Here is a 22,800-nt window from a genome sequence, read left to right as displayed (position 1 = left end):
ATGGAACAAATATAGCCTTCTCAACAAATGATGCTGGAAAAATTGGACATCCACATGCAATGCAAAACACAGAAAGAACTTAGACAGAATTCGTACACCCTTCACAAAAATTAATTCCAAATGGAACACAGCTCCAATTCTAAAACACAGTAATATAAAAACTTCCAGATGATAACACAGTACAAAGTCCAGATGACCTTCGCTTCGTCCATGACTTTTTAGATTCTATGCCAAAGGCATGATCCACAAAAGAAATGATTGATAAACTGGACCTTATTAAAATTAAAACTTTCTGCTCTATGAAAGACATTCTCAAGAAAGTGAAAAGACAAACTGCAGATTGGACAAAAATATTTGCAGACAACATATCAGGTAAAAGATGCTAATGAAAATATGCAAAGAACTGTTAAAACTCAATGATATCAAAACAAAAACTCCAATTAAAAATGGGTCAGAAACCTTAACAGACATCTTACCAAAAATATATATACAGATGAAAATAAGCATATGAAGATATGCCCCCCATTGTATATCATCAGGTAAATACAAATTAAAACAATAATTAGATACCACTACATGCGTATTAGAATGGTCCAAATCCAGAACATGGACAACAACAGATACTGGTGAGACTGTGGAGCAAAAGCAACTTTCATGCACAGGTGATGGAGATGGAAAGTTCTACAATTACTTGGGAAGACAGTTCGGCAGTTTTAAAAAAACTAAACACTCTTTTGCCATATGATCTAGAAATAACACTCTATGATATTACCCAAAGAAGTTGAAAACTTATGTCCACTCAAAACCTGAATATGGATGTTTAGAACAGTTTTGTTTATAATTTATGAAACATGGAAGCAACAAAGACGTCTGTCTGCAAGTGAATGGATCAATGAACTGTTATACAGCCAGAAAATTGAATATTGTTCCGTATTAAAAAGAAATCAGTTATTAAGTCATGAAAAGACATGGAGGAAACTTAAAGTCATATCACTAAGTAAAATAAGTCAATGTGAAAAGGGTAACTATTGCATGATACAACTATATGACATTTTGAAAAAAGCAAAACTATGGAGACAAGTTTGAAAAATGAGTGGTTTCTTGGGGTTGGGGGAAGGTAGGAGTGAATAGGAAGAGCACTAAAGATGTTTAGGGTAGTGAAATGACTATGATACTATAATGGCAGATACCTGCCACTCTACATATCAAAGCCCATAACATACGCAACACCAAGAGTGAACTCTAATGTAAACCATGGATTCTGGGTGATAATGATGTGTCACGGTAAGTTTCTCAGCTATAACTAATGTGCCACTCTAGGGGGGGATGTTGACTACAGAGGGGGCTGTGCTTGTGTAGGGACAGGTGGTATACAGGAAATCTTTGTATCCTACACGCAACTTTGCTGTGAACTTAAAACTGCTCTGAAAAACTAAAGTCTATTTAAAAAAGGAAAGGAAAAAAATCCATTTGTCAAATTGAAAGACTTAAAGGAAATAAAAACATATTGAACTGATGAAAATAGAAACACAAGATGTCAGAATTTTGGGGATGCAGCAAATGCAGTGTTAACAAGGAAATTATAGAACTAAATCCTATATTAGAAAGGACATTTCAAATCAGAAATCTAAAATATTATCTCAAAAAATTTAAAAATAAGAGCAATATAAAAGTCAAAGCAACTAAAAAATAGGCGAATATTAAAAGAGCAGAATTCATTGAATGGATTACAGACCACAATATAAAAATCAGTAAAAATTACTGTGGTTCTTTGAAAAGCCTCTAGCAGAGTTAACAGAAAAATAGAGAGAAGGCACCAAAAAAATAATAATATAACAATATTGTCAGAACATGGGCAAGAAACAGGAAGAGAAATCTCCTTAACAAAGAGGATATAACATATATGGCTAGCTAATGGGCATATAAAAAGTTGTTCATCACTATCAGACTTGAGGGAAATGTAAATGAAGCCTATGATGAGCAGAACCAAAATTTTAAGTGAAAATACCCCAACCTAGCAGGGATGTAGAGAAACGGGATTTTTATAATCACTGGTAGGATATAAAATGTTATTTATATGTTATCTATATTCTGTAGCCACTATAGAATATAATTTGGAATTTTATTTAAAACTAAACAAACATTTTCTACTCTATGGTGCAATTTGCACTTCTGGGCATTTATCCCAGAGAAATAAAAGCTTACGTCCACACAAGAACATCCACACTACAATTGCTTTGCTCTTGTGATGGTATGTTCGCTTACTGCTCACAAGTCGTGGTTATAGAGGTTATACAATAGTTAGTAAAAGCCCTGTTTTCAGTTCTTACACAATTTTTTGTCAGCAGAGGTAATGTTCAGGTGATATGCACAAGTACGGCTAAACAATTATGTAGGTCTGGCCAACATTCTGATTGGCTAGCATTATTTGTTGTTTAAATAGTCGTCATATTTTACTGGATATTTTCAGTATTACCCATGGAGATATTATTTTCTTTTATTTTATAAAGAGAGATGCTGACTTTAAAGAATTTCAACAACTCACCAAATGTCATAATCTCATTATTTTTAAGGCTACTTTTTTCTCTATTCTATAATTACTTCCTATCAATTTGAGAATTTCACTCAACCAAATATCTTTTCTTACACTACCTCTTAATGAATTACATATGAAAGAAAACTTTAAAACACAAAAATTACAAGAATGAATAATACTTATCAGCTGACAGGTAATTTCTAGTAAACTTGTCAGTATAATTAATTGCATGTATAATACATGCTACACTAAATTAACATCTAAATACCATAGTTAGTAGCCATTAAATTACATTTATCACTCTTGTTCCTTTGCAAAGGGTTTGTTGACTCATTAAAAAGTGTTAGGGTAAGTAACTGAATACTATACTGCTGTCAGCAGCTGGTGGTTGAGGTTCCCCATCAGAATAAATGCCAGAATAATACAGAACTGACAATATTAACATCTTTCACCAGTATTAAAATTTGGCTGGGCTTTGAAAGATTAAGAAATATACAAAGAGCTAAAGGTAAAACATTTTTGACAAGAGTAATGCATTCTTTGATATTATCGGAATAAATGGTTGGCACAAAGTAAATGATTGATCAGTGGTAGCTGAGGTGGGAGAAGAGGAGTAGTAGCGAGAAGTGGAGAAAGGGCCGGTGCAGAGATGGGTCTATATTCAGGGAAGAGGTTGTGTTAGAATTCTAAGTTAAAAATTTATGAGGCATGTAAAGTAAAGGGAGTGGAAGAAGTTATCAAAGCATTTGTCTAAACTGATGGGAGACAAAGTGAGGCGACCCCCTGGAAACATCAATGCATGCAGTGGCAAGGGAGCTCGCTGTAGAAACGATACAGTGATACAGTTCCCACATTACATAACCTGTGAGCTAGGAAGAGGCAGAAAAGACGAGTCCAAAGACAAGTAAGAGACAAGAATGGGACATCTCCAGAGATACTCAGACAAAAAGTTAAGGAAAACAGTTAAGAGAAAAGCAGAAGATATATAAGGCTACAATGAGTCACCTTGTTAAAAGAAGGAGAGCAGTGTTACAGGAGACTTTGCCTATAATATCATCAAGGGACATTCCTGGGAAGGTTCTGAATGTCAGGCTAAGGCTCCTTATCCCTGAATTTAATAAGTAAAGGGGTATAATAGAAATATGGTAATTTTAATTCATAGTTGAAAAATTATATTGAGCTTTCATGTTCATAGATATAATTTTTTCACTTTGTATTTGTTATTTATCCTTTTCCCCATACTGAGATAATGCATTTATAATTCATTCTAATGCAAACATTGTTATTGTCAATTTTATATTAAGGTAATAAAAAGGCAGATTTATGAATGTATAAAAAAATGTATATAAACAAAATATAAATATATAAATTTATGTAAATATGAAGTCAGATTTTTACAAAGTATTTTTAATTATTATTTAGAATGAAACCACCAAAGGACTGCTTTAGTTCCCAGGATGTTATTTTAGTTTGACACAAATGCAGTTCATAAGGAATTAAAACTAAGAAATGCAATTAGTTTTGTGTAATTTATTTTAAGTGCTGCCTTTAAGTGAAAATTTGCCAATAAAATCTTAAAGTAAGTTTATTCTTCTGGACATGAGGGATATTTCAAGATGAGCGGAGATTGTGTGTTTTTGCTCTTGTGATTCCCCAGAGGTTTCCCCTCTTTGTTCCTTAATGACATTAATGTGGTTTAGAGGGGTTATATGATGAGTTTCTTGGGTTTACCTTTGCTTCAATCTGTTTAGTATCTGGATTCTGAAACAAAAATTTGATTTTGCTTTTGCCATCATCTGAAGAACCTTTAAGCTGAGAGAACTTATACCTCCAAAGGATAGCCTAAAGGGAAAAAAAGAAACAATGTAAGTCAATGGAATTAATATCTGCTTTCAAATCAAGAAACTGTTCTTTTTTAAATGGTAAAAGTTAATCATACAAAGTTAGTACTATGTCCCAATATTTTAAAATGAAATTTAAAAATGTTAACATTTGTGATTCAATATTATCATTTAATTTTTAGAAATATTTTTTCCATGAAATAATTATTGTGAAAATACATAAAAATAAATTGTTTTTTGTATCTTGTCTTACGTGCACGGTCAATAAGAACTGTATGTTTCATGGAGTCCTTTTCAATAGAAGTGATAAGGTGATTTTGAATTGATCATTCTGAAGCTTTATCTTGAAGTTCAACTAATAACTTTAGCTTTATTAAGATGACATATTAGCTTGAATAAACACTTGTGACAAAAGCTGACACGGTACTTTCATGAGATTCAGAATAAGCATTTTATAGAGCCATCCGCATCAGTCTATAGTATCTTGGAAAGTAGAGAGGCCTCTTTCGGAAACATATTCTAGAAATGTAATTCCCTGAAGCAGAAAGTAACAGAAATCTGTTGCCTTTCCAAATAACAAAAAAGGATATATACAAGATTAAATTGACAATAAGTGGGAATTGTCTATAACAATTTTTTGTCTATCCTGTATCATAAATCATATTTCCTGGGAGTAGGTGCAGCACTTCGCTCTTTGGTCCTGAAACTAAAACCATTCATATCCAAAGTAAAATACCAAAGATATAAATCATTAAAGAAAATTGTGTATGTGTGTTCAAACACGATCACATGCCATGTAGTTTTTTTTAACCTTATCTTAGCATATGTTCACCTCATTAAATATGTGATAGAAAATACTTTTACAAATTATTGTTTCAAATATTTTTTAAATGATTTCTTGTGGTTTCTAAATAGATCAACAAAACATAGCTGATATAGTCAAATATTTTCTGAGTGCAGTCCTATGTAAGCTATTGTCTCTGATGAAATAGTAAAGAAACAACAGAGTATATGTCTCACATCTTTTTCAGAATAAAATCTGATAGATAAAAGCATATATGGGCATACCTCGGGGTATATACAGGCATACCTCAGGACTTTTGCGGATTTTGTTCCAGACCACCATGAAACAGCAAGTATTGAAATAAAGTGAGTCACAGAAATTGTTTGGTTTCCCAATGCACATACGAATTATGTTTGTTACAATCTTGTAGTCCATTAAGTGCACAATGACATTAAGCCTAAAAAACAATGGATATACCTTAATTAAAATATACTTTATTACTAAAAAATGCTAGGAGCCATTCGAGTCTTCAGTAAGCCATAGTCCTTTTGTTGGTGGAGGGGGTTGCCTTGATGCTGATGGCTGCTGACTCATCAGGATGGTGATTTGCGGTGGTTGGGGTGGCTGTGACAATTTCTCAGAATAAGTCCTTTTGTTGGCGGAGGGGGTTGCCTTGATGCTGATGGCTGCTGACTCATCAGGATGGTGATTTGTGGTGGTTGGGGTGGCTGTGACAATTTCTCAGAATAAGACAGCAATGAAGTCTGCTGCATCGATTCTCTTTCATGAAATATTTCTCTGTAGTCCGCAATATAGCCTAATAGCATTTTACCCACATAATTTCTGAATTGGAGTCAATTCACTCAAATTCTGCTGCTGCTTATCAACTAAATTAATGTAATATTCTAAATACTTTGTTGTTATTTCAACCATATTCACAAAGCATTTTCACAAAGGGTAGATTCCATCTGAAGAAACTACTTTCTTTGCTCCTGCATAAGAAGAAACTCCTCACTCACTAAAGTTTTATCATGAGGTTGCAATAATTCAGTCACGTCTTCAAGGCTCCACTTATAATTTTAGTTTTCTTGTTATTTCCACTGCATTTGCATTTCCTTCTTTCACTGAAGTCCTGAACCTCTCCAAGTCTCCTATGAGGGTTAGAATTGATTTAACTTATTCCAAATTCCTATTAATGTTGATATTTTGACCTCCTCCCATGAATCATAGATATTATAATGGCATCTAAAATTGTGAATCCTTTCTGGAAAGTTTTTAATTGACTGCCAAGATCCATCAGAGGAGTCACTTTATCTATGGTATCTATAGACTTACAAAGTGCCTTTCTTAAATGATAAAACTTGAAAGTTGAAAATACTCCTTGATTCATGGACTGCAGAATGGATATTGTGTTAGCAGACAGGAAGACATTAGCCTCCTTACACACCTCCATCAGAGTTCTTGGATGATTTGGTACATTTTTAGTGAGCCGTATTATTTTGAAAGGAATTGTTTCCTTGAGGCAGTGGGTGTCAATAGTGGGCTTAACATATTCAGTAAACCATGCTGTAAACATGTAAAAAAATATTGTCTTACACAGCTTGGGCAACATGATGAAACCCTGTCTACAAAAAAGACAAAAAGTTAGCTGGGCTTGGTGGCATGTGCCTGTAGGTCCAGCTACCTGGGAGACTGAGATGGGAGAATTTAATGTTCCATTTAGAGCACAGGTAGAGTAGATTTAGCATAATTCTTAAGGGTCATAGGATGTTTACAATGGTAAATGAGAATTGGCTACACGTTAGTCACCAGCTGCAATGGTCCCAACAAGAGGGGCAGCCTGTCCTGTGAAGTTTTGAAGCCAGACATTGACTTCTCCTCTCTAGCTATGAAAGTTTTAGATGGCATCTTCCTCCAATATAAGGCTGTTTTATCTACACTGAAAATCTGTTGTTTAGTGTAGCCACCTTTATCAATGATCTTAGCTAGATCTTCTGGATAACTTGCTTTAGCTTCTCCATCATCACTTGCTGCTTCACATTGTACTTTTATGGTATAGAGATGGCTTCTCTCCTTAAACCTCATGAACCAACTTATGCCAGCTTCAACCTTTTCTTCTTCAGCTTCTTCATCTTTATCAGCTTTCATAGATCTGAAACGAAAGCCTTCCCCTAGATTAGGCTTCGGCTAAAGGGAATGTTGTGGCTAGTTTTATCTATCCATACTATAAAAACTTTCTCCATATCAGCAAGAAAGCTGTTTCACTTTCTTATCATGTATGTGTTCCCTGGAGTAGCACTATTACATTTCTTCAAGAACTTTTCCTTTGCATTCACAACTTGCTTAACTGTTTGTCACAGGAGGCCCAGCTCTTAGCTTATCTCTGTTTTCAACACGCCTTTCTCACCAAGCGTAATCATTTCTAGATTTTGATTTAAAGTGAGAGGCATGTGAGTCTTTCACTTGAATGCTTAGAAAGGCCATTGCAGGATTATTAATTAGCTTGATTTTCAAATTATTGTGTCTGTGGGAATAGGGAGGCACAAGTACAGGGAGAGAGGTGGGGAGCAGTTGGTCAGTGGAGCAGTCAGAACACACTTTTTTGGTTAAAATTGTTCACCATCTTATATGGGCACAGTTCATGGTGCTCCAAAATAATTACAATAATAACATGAAATATTACTAATTACAGGTCACCATAACAAGTATAATTTTAAAAAGCTTTGAAATTTTGTAAGCATTACCAAAATGTGACACAGAGATACAAAGTCAGCACACGCTGTTGGAAAAACAGCCGATAGAGTGGCTCAATGCAGGGTTGCCAGAAACCTGCAATTTGTGAAAGACAGTATACATGAAGGATGATAAAGCAAAGTATGATAACATGAGGTATGCCTGTAAATTACCACTTATGTCAATACATTCACACTGTCATATGAAGAGAAAGTTATAGTTAAACATTTCATGAATACGAATTTTAATATATCACCAGTGATCCTTAAAACCCAGATTTCTTAAGGTCCTAGCCTCTTTAAGCAGAGTTTATAATGAGAAAGTACTACCCCCTCACCCAGCAAAACATAAAGTAATTCCTGGTAAAATGCCTGTTCTCTGAGATTATCTCACACTGGCACTGAGAAAATGAGATTGGTAAAGGTTCCAATAAATACATTTAAGGGTAAATGAAAAGGAGTGAGAACATGTTTATCTCCAGCCAACATATCAAAATTCCTTACGGAAGTCTATAAGGATTTTTGACTATGCCCCATCATCCAATATCACAGTAGCATGTTTAGATAGCATACAATCTGCAGAAGCGCAAAAGCACTAAAAAAAAATAAACTTGCATTTGTTGTTTGACTACATAATGACATTGAACCCATATCTCCAACTATAGTAAATAGTCATATGCATAACTTTTCCTAGTGGTAATATTTTCAGTTTAGATATTACAAGTTTATAATTAGGAGACATTACCCATGGTCTCCATTTGGACATTTGTATTCTAATGGTGACAGGTAACAATGCCAGACAAAAAAATTGCAACTTTCATCTTCAACTCTATAATATGTGTGTGTGTGTGTGTGTGTGTGTGTGTGTGTGTGTGTGTGTGTGTTTTATCTTGGTACATGGGGAATAAATGTACCTTACATTAAAAAAATATTGTCTTACACAGCTTGGGCAACGTGATGAAACCCTGTCTACAAAAAAGACAAAAAGTTAGCTGGGCTTGGTGGCATGTGCCTGTAGGTCCAGCTACCTGGGAGACTGAGATGGGAGAATCACCTGAACCCAGTGGTTGACACTACAGTGAGATGTGATCATGCCACTGCACTATAGAGTGAGCCCTGTCAGAAAGAGAGAAAGAGTAAAGGAGAGGAAGGAAGGAAGGAAGGAAGGAAGGAAGGAAGGAAGGAAGGAAGGAAGGAAGGAAGGAAGGAAGGAAGGAAGGGAAGGAGGGAGGGAGGGAGGGAGGGAGGGAGGGGTGAAAATTTTTGTGTTTGAACAATTATAATATGGTCATTTTTCTTCTACAAATTAATACTAAAACAAGATCAACATGTAAGAATTAAAGTGACAACAGAAGTAAAACAAAAATTCAACATGGAGATTATATAAAATAATAAAATGTTACCTTAATTGTATAACTAATACATAAGATAAGCATATAAGGTAGAATCCTAGACCCCAGTTTACTTTATATGTGCTCTTAAATATTAATTTTTATATGCCAATTTTTTAAAAGCAAATCACTCATGCACACAAAACACTTGTAGTATTTATGCTAGATTTTTGAGGTACCCTTAGTTTGACAAATGTGGAGGAATATGAGTACCATGCTGAAGGAAAAGTTTAAGTCCATGATCTGAACAATTCTACTAGTTTAGTGCATCATTTCAGAAAGATGCAAGGAATTACTGCAACATAATCCTTCATGACTGAAGTCAATATTTTCTGCTATCCTCTTTCAGGAGACACTTTTCCAATTTATATGGGCCTACAGTGCATTATAATACTTTCCCAGATTTGTAGCTCCAAGAATTCCTGAGGTGGGGCATTAATCTGGAGCTAATAGTTTTATAAGGAAATTCATTGCTTACTAGATCAAAATTCCTTCCGGAAGTCTATAAGGATTTTTGACTATGCCCCATCATCCAATATCACGGTAGCATGTTTAGATAGTATACAATCTGCAGAAGAGCAAAAGCACTAAAAAAAAAAATAAACTTGCATTTGTTGTTTGACTACATAATGACATTGAACCCATCCTACAAGTCTAAAGATGTTTTGCAGGGAAATATTATATATTAGATATACATATGCTTCATGTTATTTACAATATCTATATGTAAATATATATATTATACATATATATGACTTAAAAATATTAAGACAATCAGAAAGTTCATACCCACCCCACACCCAGTTTGCCCAATTATTGGTATCTGTGTGGTGTCTTGTCACAGTTAATGAACTAATATCAGAAGATTGTTAAGTAGGGTCATTATTTATTTAGATTTCTTTAGTTTTATCCTAATGTCTTTTTCCATTATGGTGCCATGTTACATTTATTCAGTGTGACTTCTTAGGCTCCACTTGGCTGTGACAGGTTCTCAGTTCCTTATCAGACTGTACTTGACAACTTTGAGGAGTCCTGTCAGGTATTTTGTAGACTAGCCCCTATTGTAATGTTTTCAATGTTTTTCTCATGAATAGATGGGCCGAAGATTTTCTTTAAACCAAAAAGGACTCACAGTTTTTTGTCAATGATGCCAGTGGATATCCCTGAGAGGTTTTCATTTAAGGCAGGCATGTGATTTGAGTGTGATGTGTTATGTGTTCGCTCAACTGGGGTAGGTGGTCTTAACACAATTTGATAGGTTATTTCAACATAGACCTATGTGAAGAAAAGCAGACCTTTAAAGTACTGAAACTCCATATCTTGATGACTTTATTGCTAAAACATTTGTATAAGAACAGTCAAAATTAAGTAAAATATACTCATGTATTTTTATATTGCCTATAATTGCTTCTTTTCTAATTTCAGATTATTATTTAACATTAACAATTATAAAAATAAAAAGAATATTTGCATTTTCTTTTGGTGTGGTAAAATATAAATAATATAAAATTTAGCATTATAATGATTTTTACATGTATAATTCATGAACGTAAAATACATTCACAATGTTGTGCAATCATTACCACTAGCCATTTCCAGAATATTTTTATCACCCTAAACAGAAACTCCGTACTCATTAATCATATGTCTTCACTTATCTTTCCCCACTACCCCAGGTGCCCTTTATTCTACTTCCTGTCTCTATGAATTTGCCTATTCTAGGTGTTTCATTTAAGGGGAATCATAAAACATCTCTGCTTTTGATTTCACTTAACATAAGGTTTTCAAGGCCCACCATGGCTAAATAATATTCCATTATCTGAAAATCCCAATTGTGTTTATCCATTCATTTATTGATGGACATTTGAGTTGCATTCACCGTTTGTCAACTGTGAGTCATACTGCTATGAACATTGCTGTACAGGTATCTGTTTAAGTCCCTGCTTTCAATCCTTTGGTGTATATACTGAGAAGCTGCATTATTGAATCATATGGTAACCTATGTTCAACTTTTTGTGGAATCCCCAAATGTTTTTCAGAGGCTACATCATTTTATAATTACACCAGTAATGTGAAAGAAAGGGTTACTAGTTCTCCACATCCTCATCAACAACTTTGCTTGTTTTCTTTCTGATTTTTGCCATCCCAATGAATGTAAAGTGGTAACTCCTGTGGTTCTGACTTACATTTCACTAATGGCTAGTGATGTTGGTCATCTTTTTGTGTGCTTGTTGGCCATTTGTATACATTGTTTGTTGCAATGTCTACTCCTGTTCCATTTTGAATTGGGTTGCTTGTTTCGTTGTTACTCAGTTGTATAAGCATTTTTTATATTTTGGATATTAACTATTATCACATATATGATTTGCAAATACATTTTTCCATTCTGTGGATGGCCTTTGCACTCTGTTGTAGTACCATTTGATGTACAAAAGTCATTCACTTTAATGTTGTCCAATTTATCTATCTTTTATTTTGTTGCTTGAGCTTTCATTGTCATAACAAATAAATTATTGCCAAATTTAAAGTAATGAAGCTTTTCCCCATGCTTTCTTCTACAATTTTTATCATTTTAACTCTTACAGTTAAGTGTTTGACTCATTTTGAGATAATTTTTGCATATGGTGTAAGGCAAAGATTTAACTTTATCCTTTTGCAGGTGAATGTTTTGTTTTATTAACAAACACCATTAGTTGAAAAGACTGCTCTTTCCTCATTGGATGGTCTTGGCACCCTTGTTGAAAATCATTTTACCATACATGTGAGGTTCATTCTGTGATCCCTATTCCATTCCAAGTTTTTATGTCAGTCTCTGTGACAGGACAACATTATTTTAATTACTATAGCTTTGTAATAAGTTTTGTAATCAGAAGTCAAAAGAACTTTGTTATTTTTCAAGATTGTTTTGGATATTCAGGGATCCTTAAAATTTTGTATTAGTTATAAGATGGACTTTTTCTATTTCTTCGAAAAACATCGGTGACATTTTGATGAAGACTGCATTGTATCATATTGTCATCTTAATAATAATATGTCTTTCAATTCATAAACACAGGATATTGTTTCATTTATATACACTTAATTTCTTTCATCAATGTTCTGTAGATTTTAGTATACAAGACTTTCATCTACTTGGTTAAGTATATTTCCAATTATTTTATTCTATTATTATAAATGAAATTGTCTTCTCAAATGCTTTTCCACATTATTCATTGTTAGTGTATAGATACACAATTCTTTTTTTGTGTGTGCTGATTTTGTATACTGTGACTTTGCTACTATTATGTATTAGCTAAAACAGGTTTTGTGCGGTTATTTAGTTTGGATATTTGTCCCCACACAAATCTCCTGTTGAAATCTAATCCCAGTATTTGGAAGGGGCCTTATAGGAGGTGTGTGGATCATGGGGGCAGGTCTCTGAATGATCTGCACTCATGAATGGCTTGGGCCATCCCCTTGGCAATAAGTGAGCTCTCACACTGGGTTCACAAGAAATCTGATCATTTAAAAATGTGTTGCCATTGCTTTTGGTGTTTTAGACATGAAGTCCTTGCCCATGCCTATGTCCTGAATGGTATTACCTAGGTTTTCTTCTAGGGTTTTTATGGTATTAGATCTAACATTTAAGTCTCTAATCCATCTTAAATTAATTTTCGCATAAGGAGTAAGGAAATGATCCAGTTTCAGCTTTCTACTTATGGCTAGCCAATTTTCCCAGCACCATTTATTAAATAGGGAATCCTTTCCCCATTTCTTGTTTCTCTCAGGTGTGTCAAAGATCAGATGGCTGTAGATGTGTAGTATTATTTCTGAGGACTCTGTTCTGTTCCATTGGTCTATATCTCTGTTTTGGTAACAGTACCATGCTGTTTTGGTTACTGTAGCCTTGTAGTATAGTTTGAAGTCAGGTAGTGTGATGCCTCCAGCTTTGTTCTTTTGACTTAGGATTGTCTTGGCAATGTGGGCTCTTTTTTGGTTCCATATGAACTTTAAAGCAGTTTTTTCCAACCGAATTAAGAAAATGTGGCACATATACACCATGGAATACTATGCAGTCATAAAAAAGGATGAGTTTGTGTCCTTTGTAGGGACATGGATGCAGCTGGAAACCATCATTCTCAGCAAACTATCGCAAGAACAGAAAACCAAACACCGCATGTTCTCAGTCATAGATGGGAACTGAACAATGAGATCACTTGGACGCAGGAAGGGGAACATCATACACTGGGGCCTATCATGGGGAGGGGGGAGGGGGGAGGGATTGCATTGGGAGTTATACCTGATGTAAATGCGAGTTTATGGGTGCTGACGAGTTGATGGGTGCAGCACGCCAACATGGCACAAGTATCCATATGTAACAAACCTGCACGTTATGCACATGTACCCTAGAACTTAAAGTATAATAATAAAAAATAAATAAATAAATAAACAAATAAATAAACAAATAAGCCAGAAGAAAAAAGTAAGAGAAAAGCACACACACACGCACACACACACACACACAAAGTTTGTCGCCTCCTCTCTCTGCTCTCTGCTCCTACTTTCACCATGTGACATGCTTGCTCCCACTTCATCTTCCACCATGACTAAAAACTCCCTGAGAGTTCCCTAGAAACCATCAGATGCCAGCACTGTGCTTCCTGTATAGCCTGAAGAACAGTAAGCCAATTAAACCTCTTTCCTTTATGAATTACCCAGTCTCAGGTATTTCTTTATACCAATCCAAGAAAGGCCTTATACATCTGGGGTGTGTGTGTGTGTGTGTGTGTGGTTGTCTACATGAGAGATCATGTCATCTGTGAACAGAGATAATTTTACTACTTATTTTCAATTTTTTGGCTTTTGTTTTCTTGCCTAATACCTCTGGCTAAAACTGTCAATAATACCATGTCAAACAGAAGAAGTCAAATCAAGTATTCTTGTTCCTGATTTTAGGAGAAAACCTTCAGTCTTTCATCATTGGAAATAATGTTGTCTGTGGATCTTTTTGTCATATTTCAAATTTCCTTCTCTTCCTAGTTTATTAAGTTTTTCGGTAAAGGTTGATGCATTTTGACAAGTGTATTTTTCTATATTAATTGAGAAGATTATTGTGTTTTCATTTAACCTTAATTCTATTAAGGTGTAATATTACATTGATTGATTTACATATATTGAAACTTCCTTGAATTTCATTAATAAATACTACTTGACCATGATGTATAATCCTTTTAATATGTTGCTGAATTCTGTTTGTTAGTATTTTGTTGAGAATTTTTTTTCGTTAATATTCATTAGGAATATTACGCTACTGTTTTCTTTTCTTGCAGTATCTTCTAGCTTTGGTGTCAAGGTAATGTTGGCCTCACAGAATGACTTACAAAGCATTCCCACCTCTTCAATTTTTTTTTTTTGTAAGAATTTGAGAATAACTTTGGTTTTTTTAATGGTTGGTAATTCACCAATAAAGCTATGTGGTCCAGGCCTCTTCTCTGTTGAGAGATTTATGATTGTGGATTCAATCCCCTAAATAGCTGTAGATTCATTCACATTTCACAGTGTGTATATTTCCAGGAATTTATCCATTTCATCTAGGTTATCAAATTTCTGAAATGCAATAGCTCATAAAATTATCTCTTAATGCATTTATTTTTACAGTGTTATCAAAATGTCTCTTCTCTTTTTTTCTGATTTTAGTAATTTGGGTCTTCTTGTTGAGACAGTTAGGCTAAAGACTTACAAATTTTGTTGATCTTTTCAAGGAACCAAGCTTTAATTTTGTTGATTTTTTTCTTCATTACTCTTCTAGTATCTATTTATTTTTTCCAATAATAATCTTTATTGTTTCACCTTTCTAGCTAGCTTTCAGTCTACTCTTCTTTTTCTACTTTCTTAAGATGTAATGTTGGGTCACTGATTTGTGATGTGTCTTATTTTTAGATGAGTTTTTGTTTTCATCCTCTTTTTTAATGTATATACTTATACTCCTGTAAGTTTCCCTTTTAGTACGCTTTCACTTTGTCTCATATATTTTGATATGTTTGTGTTTCACTTTCATTTTCCTCTAAATATTTTCTAATTTGTTTTATGATTTCTTCTTTATCCAGTTGACAGGACGGTGTTGATTTCCATATCTTTCTGGATTATCCAGTGTTTCTACTAGTATTGATTTTTAGTTTCATTCCATTGTGAGCAGAAAAGATATTTTGTATTATTTCAATCATTTAAGATCTATCATGACATATTTTATGTCTTAACACATGGTATAATCTGAAGAATGTCCCATGTGCCCTTCAGAAAATTGTGTATTCAACTGTGGTTGGGTGGAGTGTCATCTATATGTCTGTTAGATCCAGTTAGTTAATAGTGTGTGTATGATTTTTTAAATTAATCATAGATTTTATTTTTAGAGCAGTTTCATGTTCACAGAAATAATACGCAAAAGATACAAAGTGGCACATTTGTGACAATCTATGAACCTATGTTGACATCATTATCCTTCAAAGTCCTAAGTTTACATTTGGGTTCAGTTTTGGTATTATAAATACTATTGATTTTGACAAATGTATAATAACATTTATCTATCATTACAGTATCTTGCAGAGTGGTTTCATTGTCCTGGAAATCCTCTGTGCACAAACCTACTCATTCCTCTGTTTCCCACAATCACTGGTAATCACTTGTCTTTTTCCATCTTCATAGTTTTGCCTTTTCCAGAATCTGATATAGTTGGAATCATACAGTATATAATCCTTTCCAATTGACTTCTTTCACTTAGTAATGTGCATTTGTTTCCATCATGCCATTTCACGGCTTTTTTTTTTTTTTTTTTTGGTGCTCAATAATATTCCATTTTCTAGATATACCATAATTGAGTTATCCATTCACATACTAAAGAATGTTGGTTGTTTCCATGTTTGGGCAATTATGAATACAATTGCTCTAAATATCCGTGTGCAGACTTTTGTGAGGACATAGCTTTTTAGCTACTCTGAGTAAATACCATGTGATAAGATTTGTATGGTAACAGAATGTTTTGTTATGTGAGAAACTGTTCAACTATCTTTTTCTTACATTTAACTTTTATTTTAAGTTCAGGAGTACTCGGCCAGGTGCAGTGGCTCATGTCTGTAAAAAAAAATTCCAACACTTGGAAAGTGAATGTGGGAGGATCACCTGAGGTCAGGACTTTAAGACCAGCCTGGCCAACATGGCAAAACCCCATCTCTACTAAAAATACAAAAAGTAGCCAAGCCTGGTGGTGCACACCTGTAATGCCAGCTACTTGGGAGGCTGAGGTCCAAGAATTAAGAATTGCTTGAACCCAGAAGGTGAGTGTTACAATCAGCTGAGATTTCACCACTGCACTCCAGCTTAGGTGACAGAGTAAGACTCTGTCTCAAAAAAAAAAAAAAAAAAAAAAAAGTTCATATGAAGGTTTGTTATATGGGTAGACTTATATCATGGAGGAGTTTTGTACAGATTATTTTGTCACCCAGGTATTAAGCCTAGTACCCAATAGTTATTTTTCCTGCTCTTCTCCCTCCTCCCAACCTCCATCCTCTGATAGGCTTCAGTGTATGTTGTTCTTCTCGATGTGACCTTGTGGTCTCTTCATTTAGCTCCTCTTTGTAAGCGAGAACATGTGGTATTTGGTTTTCTGTTCTTGTATTGGTTTGCTAAAGATCATGGCCTCCAGCTCCATCCATCTCCCTGCAATGTAAATGATCTCATTCTTTTTTATGGCTGCCTAGGGTTGCATGGTGTATATACATCACAATTTCTTTATCTAGTTTACCATTGATGGGCATTTAGATAGACTCCATGTCTTTGTTATTGTGTATAGTGCTGCAGTGAACATGCTTGTGCATCTCTTTATGATAGAACAATCTATATTCCTTTGAGTATATACCCAGTAATGGGATTGATGGGTTAAATAATATTTCTATTTTTAGGTCTTTGAGGAATTAACACACTGTCTTCCACAATGGTTAAACTAATTTATACTCCCACCAACCAGGTAAAAGCTTTCCTTTTTCTCTACAACTTTGTCAGCATCATTTGTGTTTTGTTTTGTTTCTAATGGTAGCCATTCTGGTGGGTGTGAGATGGCATCTCATTGTGGTTTTGATTTGCATTTCTCTAATAATCAGTGATGTTGAGGTTTTTCTTTTTTTATGTTTTTTGGCCACATGTATGTCTTCTTTCGAAAAGTGTGTTCATTTCCTTCACCCACATTTTAATAAGGCTGTTTTTATCTTGTAAATTTGTTTAAGTTCCTTGTAGATGCTGGATATTAGACCTTTGTCAGACAGACAGTTTGCAAAAATTTTCTCCTATTCTGTAAGTTGTCTGTTCACTCTGTTGATAGTTTCTTTTGCTGTACAGAAACTTTTTAGTTTAATTAGACCCCATTTTCCAATCTTTGCTTTTATTGTAATTGCTTTCGGCATCTTCATCATGAAATCTTTGCCCATTCCTATGTCTAGAATGGTATTGCCTAGGCTGTATTCCAGAGTTTTTATAGTTTGGGTTCTACATTTAAATATTTAATATATCTTGAGTTAATTTTTGTATATGATGCAAAAAATGGAGTCCAATTTGTTCTGCAGCTGGCCAGTCAGTTATCTCAGAATCATTAATTGGACAGGGAATCCTTACCCCATTGATTGTTTTTGTCAGATTTGTCAAAGATGAAATATTTGTAAGTATGTGGCCTTATTTCTGGGTTCCCCATTCTGTTCCACTGGTATATGTGTCTGGTTTTGTACCAGTGCCATGCTGTTTTGGTTACTATAGCCCTGTTTAAAGTCAGGTAACATGATGCCCCCTGTTTGTATTTATTTTATTTTTTTATTTTACTTTAAGTTCTGGGATACACAATGCCATCATGGTTTCCTGCACCCATCAATCTGTTATCTATGTTAAGTTTTTTCCTAATGCTATTCCTCCCCTAGCTCCACATCTAGTATATACCCAGTAATGGAATGCTGCATCAAATGGTATTTCTGGTTATAGATCTTTGAGGAATCGCCACACTGTCTTCCACGATGGCTGAACTAATTTACACTCCCACCAACAGTGTAAAAGCATTCTTATTTCTCCACATCCTCTCCAGCATCTATTATTTCTTGACTTTTTAATGATCACCATTCTAACTGGTGTGAGATGGTATGTCATTGTGGTTTTGATCTGCATTTTTCTAAAGACCAATGATGATGAGCTTTTTTTCCTATGCTTGTTGGCTACATAAATGTCTTCCTTGAGAAGTGTCTATTCATATACTTTACCCACTTTTTTATGGGGTTGTTTGTCTTTTTCTTATAAATTTGTTTAAGTTCCTTGTAGATTCTGGATATTAGCCCATTTTGAGATGGATAGATTGTAAAAATGTTCTCCCATTTTGTAGGTTACCTGTTCAATCTGATGATAGTTTCTTTTGCTGTCCAAAAGCTCTATAGTTTAATGAGATCACATTTGTCAATTTTGGCTTTTGTTGCTATTGTTTTTTGTGTTTTAGTCATGAAGTCTTTGCTCATGCCTATGTCCTGAATGGTATTACCTAGGTTTTCTTCTAGGGTTTTTATGGTTTTATGGCTTATGTTTACGTCTTTAATCCATCTTGAGGTAGTTTTTGTATAAGGTGTAAAGAAGGGGTCCAGTTTCAGTTTTCTGCTTATGGCTTGCCAGTTTTCCCAGCACCATTTATTACATAGGGAATCCTTTTCCCATTGCTTGTTTTTGTCAGGTTTGTCAAAGATCTGATGGTTGTAGATGTGTGGTGTTATTTCTGAGACCTCTTTTCTGTTCCATTGGTCTATATATTTGTTTTGGTACCAGTACCATGCTGTTTTTGTTACTGTAGCCTTATAGTATAGTTTGAAGTCAGGTAGCACGATGCCTCCAGCTTTGTTCTTTTTGTTTAGGGTTGTCCTGGCTATGTGAGCGCTTTTTCGGTTTCATACGAAATTTAAAGTAGTTTTTTCTAATTCTGTGAAGAAAGTCAATGGTAGCTGGATGAGGATAGCATTGAATCTATAAATTACTTTGGGCAGTATGGTCATTTTCACGATATTGATTTTTCCTATCCATGAGCATGGAATGTTTTTCCATTTGTTTGTATCCTCTTTTATTTCACTGAGCAGTGGTTTGTAGTTCTCCTTAAAGAGGTCCTTCACATCCTTTGTAAATTGTATCCCTAGATATTTTATTCTTTTTGTAGCAACTGTGAATAGAAGTTCACTCATGATTTGGCTCTCTGTTTGCACATTATTGGTGTATAGGAATGCTTGTGATATTTACACATTGATTTTGTATCTTGAGGCTTTGCTGAAGTTGCTTCTCAGCTTAAGGAGATTTGGGGCTGGGAAAAGAGGTTTTGTAAATATATAATCATGTCATCTGCAAACAGAGACAATTTGACTTCCTCTCTTCCTATATGAATACGCTTTATTTCTTTATCTTGCCTGATTGCCCTGGCCAGAATTTTCAAAACTACGTTGAATAGGAGTGGAGAGAGAGGGCATCCTAATCTTGTGCTAGTTTTCTTTTTTTTTTTTTTTTTTAATTTTCTTGTTTTTTAATTTTTTTTATTATTATTATACTTTAAGTTCTAGGGTACATGTGCATAACATGCAGGTTTGTTACATATGTATACTTGTGCCATGTTGGTGTGCTGCACCCATCAACTCGTCAGCACCCATCAACTCGTCATTTACATCAGGTATAACTCCCAATGCAATCCCTCCCCCCTCCCCCCTCCCCATGATAGGCCCCGGTGTGTGATGTCCCCCTTCCCGAGTCCGAGTCCAAGTGATCTCATTGTTCAGTTCCCACCTATGACTGAGAACATGCGGTGTTTGGTTTTCTGTTCTTGTGATAGTTTGCTAAGAATGATGGTTTCCAGCTGCATCCATGTCCCTACAAAGGACACAAACTCATCCTTTTTTATGGCTGCATAGTATTCCATGGTGTATATGTGCCACATTTTCTTAATCCAATCTTTCACTGATGGACATTTGGGTTGATTCCAAGTCTTTGCTATTGTGAATAGTGCCGCAATGAACATACGTGTGCATGTGTCTTTATAGCAGCATGATTTATAATCCTTTGGGTATATACCCAGTAATGGGATGGCTGGATCATACGGTACTTCTGGTTCTAGATCCTTGAGGAATCGCCATACTGTTTTCCATAATGGTTGAACTAGTTTATAATCCCACCAACAGTGTAAAAGTGTTCCTATTTCTCCACATCCTCTCCAGCACCTGTTGTTTCCTGACTTTGTGCTAGTTTTCAAATGGAATGCTTCCAGCTTTTGCCCAGTCAGTATGATACTGGCTGTGAGTTTGTCATAAATAGCTCTTATTATTTTGAGGTACTTTCCATCAATATTTATTTTACTGAGAGTTTTTAGCATGAAGGGTGTTGAATTTTGTTGAAGGCCTTTTCTGCATCTACTGAGATAATCATGTGCTTTTTGTAATTGATTCTGTTTATGTGATGGATTACGTTTATTGATTTGTATATGTTGAAACAGCCTTGTGTCCCACGGATGAAGCTGATGTGATGATGGTGGATAAGCTTTTTGATGTGCTGCTGGATTTCGTTTGCCACTATTTTATTGAGGATTTTCACATGGAAGTTCATCAGAAATATTGGCCTGAAATTTTCTTTTTTTGTTGTGTCTCTGCTAGGTTTTGCTATCAGGATGATGCTGGACTCATAAAATGAGTTAGGGAGGAGTCCCTCTCTTTCTATTTTTGAAATAGTTCCAGAAGGAATGGTACCAGATCCTCTTTGTACCTCTGGTAGAATTCAGCTGTAAATTCGTCTGGTCCTGTGCTTTTTTTGGTTGGTAGGTTATTAATTACTACCTCAATTTCAGAACTTGTTATTGGTCTATTCAGGGATTTGACTTCTTCCTGGTTTAGTCTTAGGAGGGCATTTGTGTCCAGGAATTTATCCATTTCTTCTAGATGTTCTAGTTTATTTAAATAGAGGTGTTTATGGTATTCTCTGGTAGTGGTTTGTATTTCTGTGGGATCGGTGGTGATATCCCCTTTTTTTTTAATTGTTTCTACTTCATTCTTTTCTCTTTTCTTCTTTATTAGTCTGGCTAGTGGTCTATCTATTTTATTACTCTTTTCAAAAAACCAACTCCTGGATTCATTGATTTTTTGAAGGGTTTTTCACATCTCTATCTCCTTCATTTCTGCTCTGATCTGAGTTTTTCTTGTCTTCTGCGAGCTTTTGAATTTGTTTACTTTTGCTTCTCTAGTTCTTTTAATTGTGCTGATAGGATATTGATTTTAGATCTTTCCCGCTTTCTCCAGTGGGAATTCTGTGCTATAAATTTCCCTCTAAACACCACTTTAGCTGCCTCCCAGAGATTCCGGTACGTTGTATCTTTGTTCTCAGTGGATTCAAATAACTTATTTATTTCTGTCTAAATTTCATTATTTACCCAGTAGTCATTCAGGAGCAGGTTGTTCAGTTTCCATGTAGTTGTACGGTTTTGAGTGAGTTTCTTAATCCTGAGTTGTAATTTTATTGCACTGTGGTCTGAGAGACTGTCATGATTTCCTTTCTTTTGCATTTGCTGGGGAATGTTTTACTTCCAATCATATGGCCAATTTTAGAATAAGAGTGATGTGGTGCTGAAAATGTATCTTCTTTTGATTTGGGGTTGAGAGTTCTGTAGATGTCTATTAGGTCCACTTGGTCCGAGCTGATTCAAGTCCTGAATATTCTTGTTAATTTTCTCTCTCATTGATCTGTCTTATATTGACAGTGGGATGTTAAAATATTCCACTATTATTGTGTGGGAGTCTAAGTCCCTTTGTACGTCTCTAAGAGCTTGCTTTAAGAATCTGAGTGCTCCTGTATTGAGTGCATATATATTTAGGAGAGTTAGCTCTTCTTGTTGTATTGATTCCTTTACCATTATGTAATGCCCTTCTTTGTGTTTTTTGATCTTTGTTGGTTTAAAGTCTGTTTTTTCAGAGACTAGGATTGCAACCACTGCTTTTTATTTATTATTTATTTATTTATTTATTATTTATTTTGCTTTCCATTTGCTTGGTAAATATATCTCCATCCCTTTATTTTGAGCCTATATATGTCTTTACATGTGAGATGGGTCTCCTGAATACAGCACACTGATAAGTCTTGACTCTTTATCCAGTGTGCCAGTCTGTGTCTTTTAATTGGGGCATTTAGCCCATTTGCATTTAAGGTTAATGTTGTTATGTGTGAATTTGATCCTGTCGTTATGATGCTAGCTGGTTATTTTTCCCATTAGTTGCTGCAGTTTCTTCAAAGTGTAGATGATTTTTACAATTTGGTATGTTTTTGCAGTGGCTGGTACTGCTTTTTCCTTTCCGTATTTAGTGTTTCCTTCAGGAGCTCTGGTAATACAGGCCTAGTAGTGACAAAATCTCTCAGCAATTGCTTGTCTGTAAAGGATTTTATTTCTCCTTTGGATAGGAAGCTTAGTTTGGCTGGATATGAAATTCTGGGTTGAAAATCCTTTTTT

General features: G+C 34.9%; 1 protein-coding gene across 1 annotated transcript in view; it reads right to left on the bottom strand.

The window, feature by feature from the left end:
• Positions 1 to 22,800, bottom strand: part of SNTG1 (syntrophin gamma 1) — an 895,276-nt gene that overhangs the window by 42,804 nt on the left and 829,672 nt on the right. Inside the window, exon 15 of the mRNA XM_031669313.1 lies at positions 4,268 to 4,378. Within this exon, the coding sequence (XP_031525173.1) occupies positions 4,268 to 4,378 (111 nt within the window). The remainder of the gene's footprint in view (positions 1 to 4,267; positions 4,379 to 22,800) is intronic.

This window comes from Papio anubis, chromosome 8, assembly GCF_008728515.1.
Source record: "Papio anubis isolate 15944 chromosome 8, Panubis1.0, whole genome shotgun sequence".
NCBI classification, from domain to species: domain Eukaryota; kingdom Metazoa; phylum Chordata; class Mammalia; order Primates; family Cercopithecidae; genus Papio; species Papio anubis.
The sequence above is the reverse complement of the archived record's forward strand: the minus strand, read 5'-3'. Positions and strand labels throughout refer to the sequence as shown.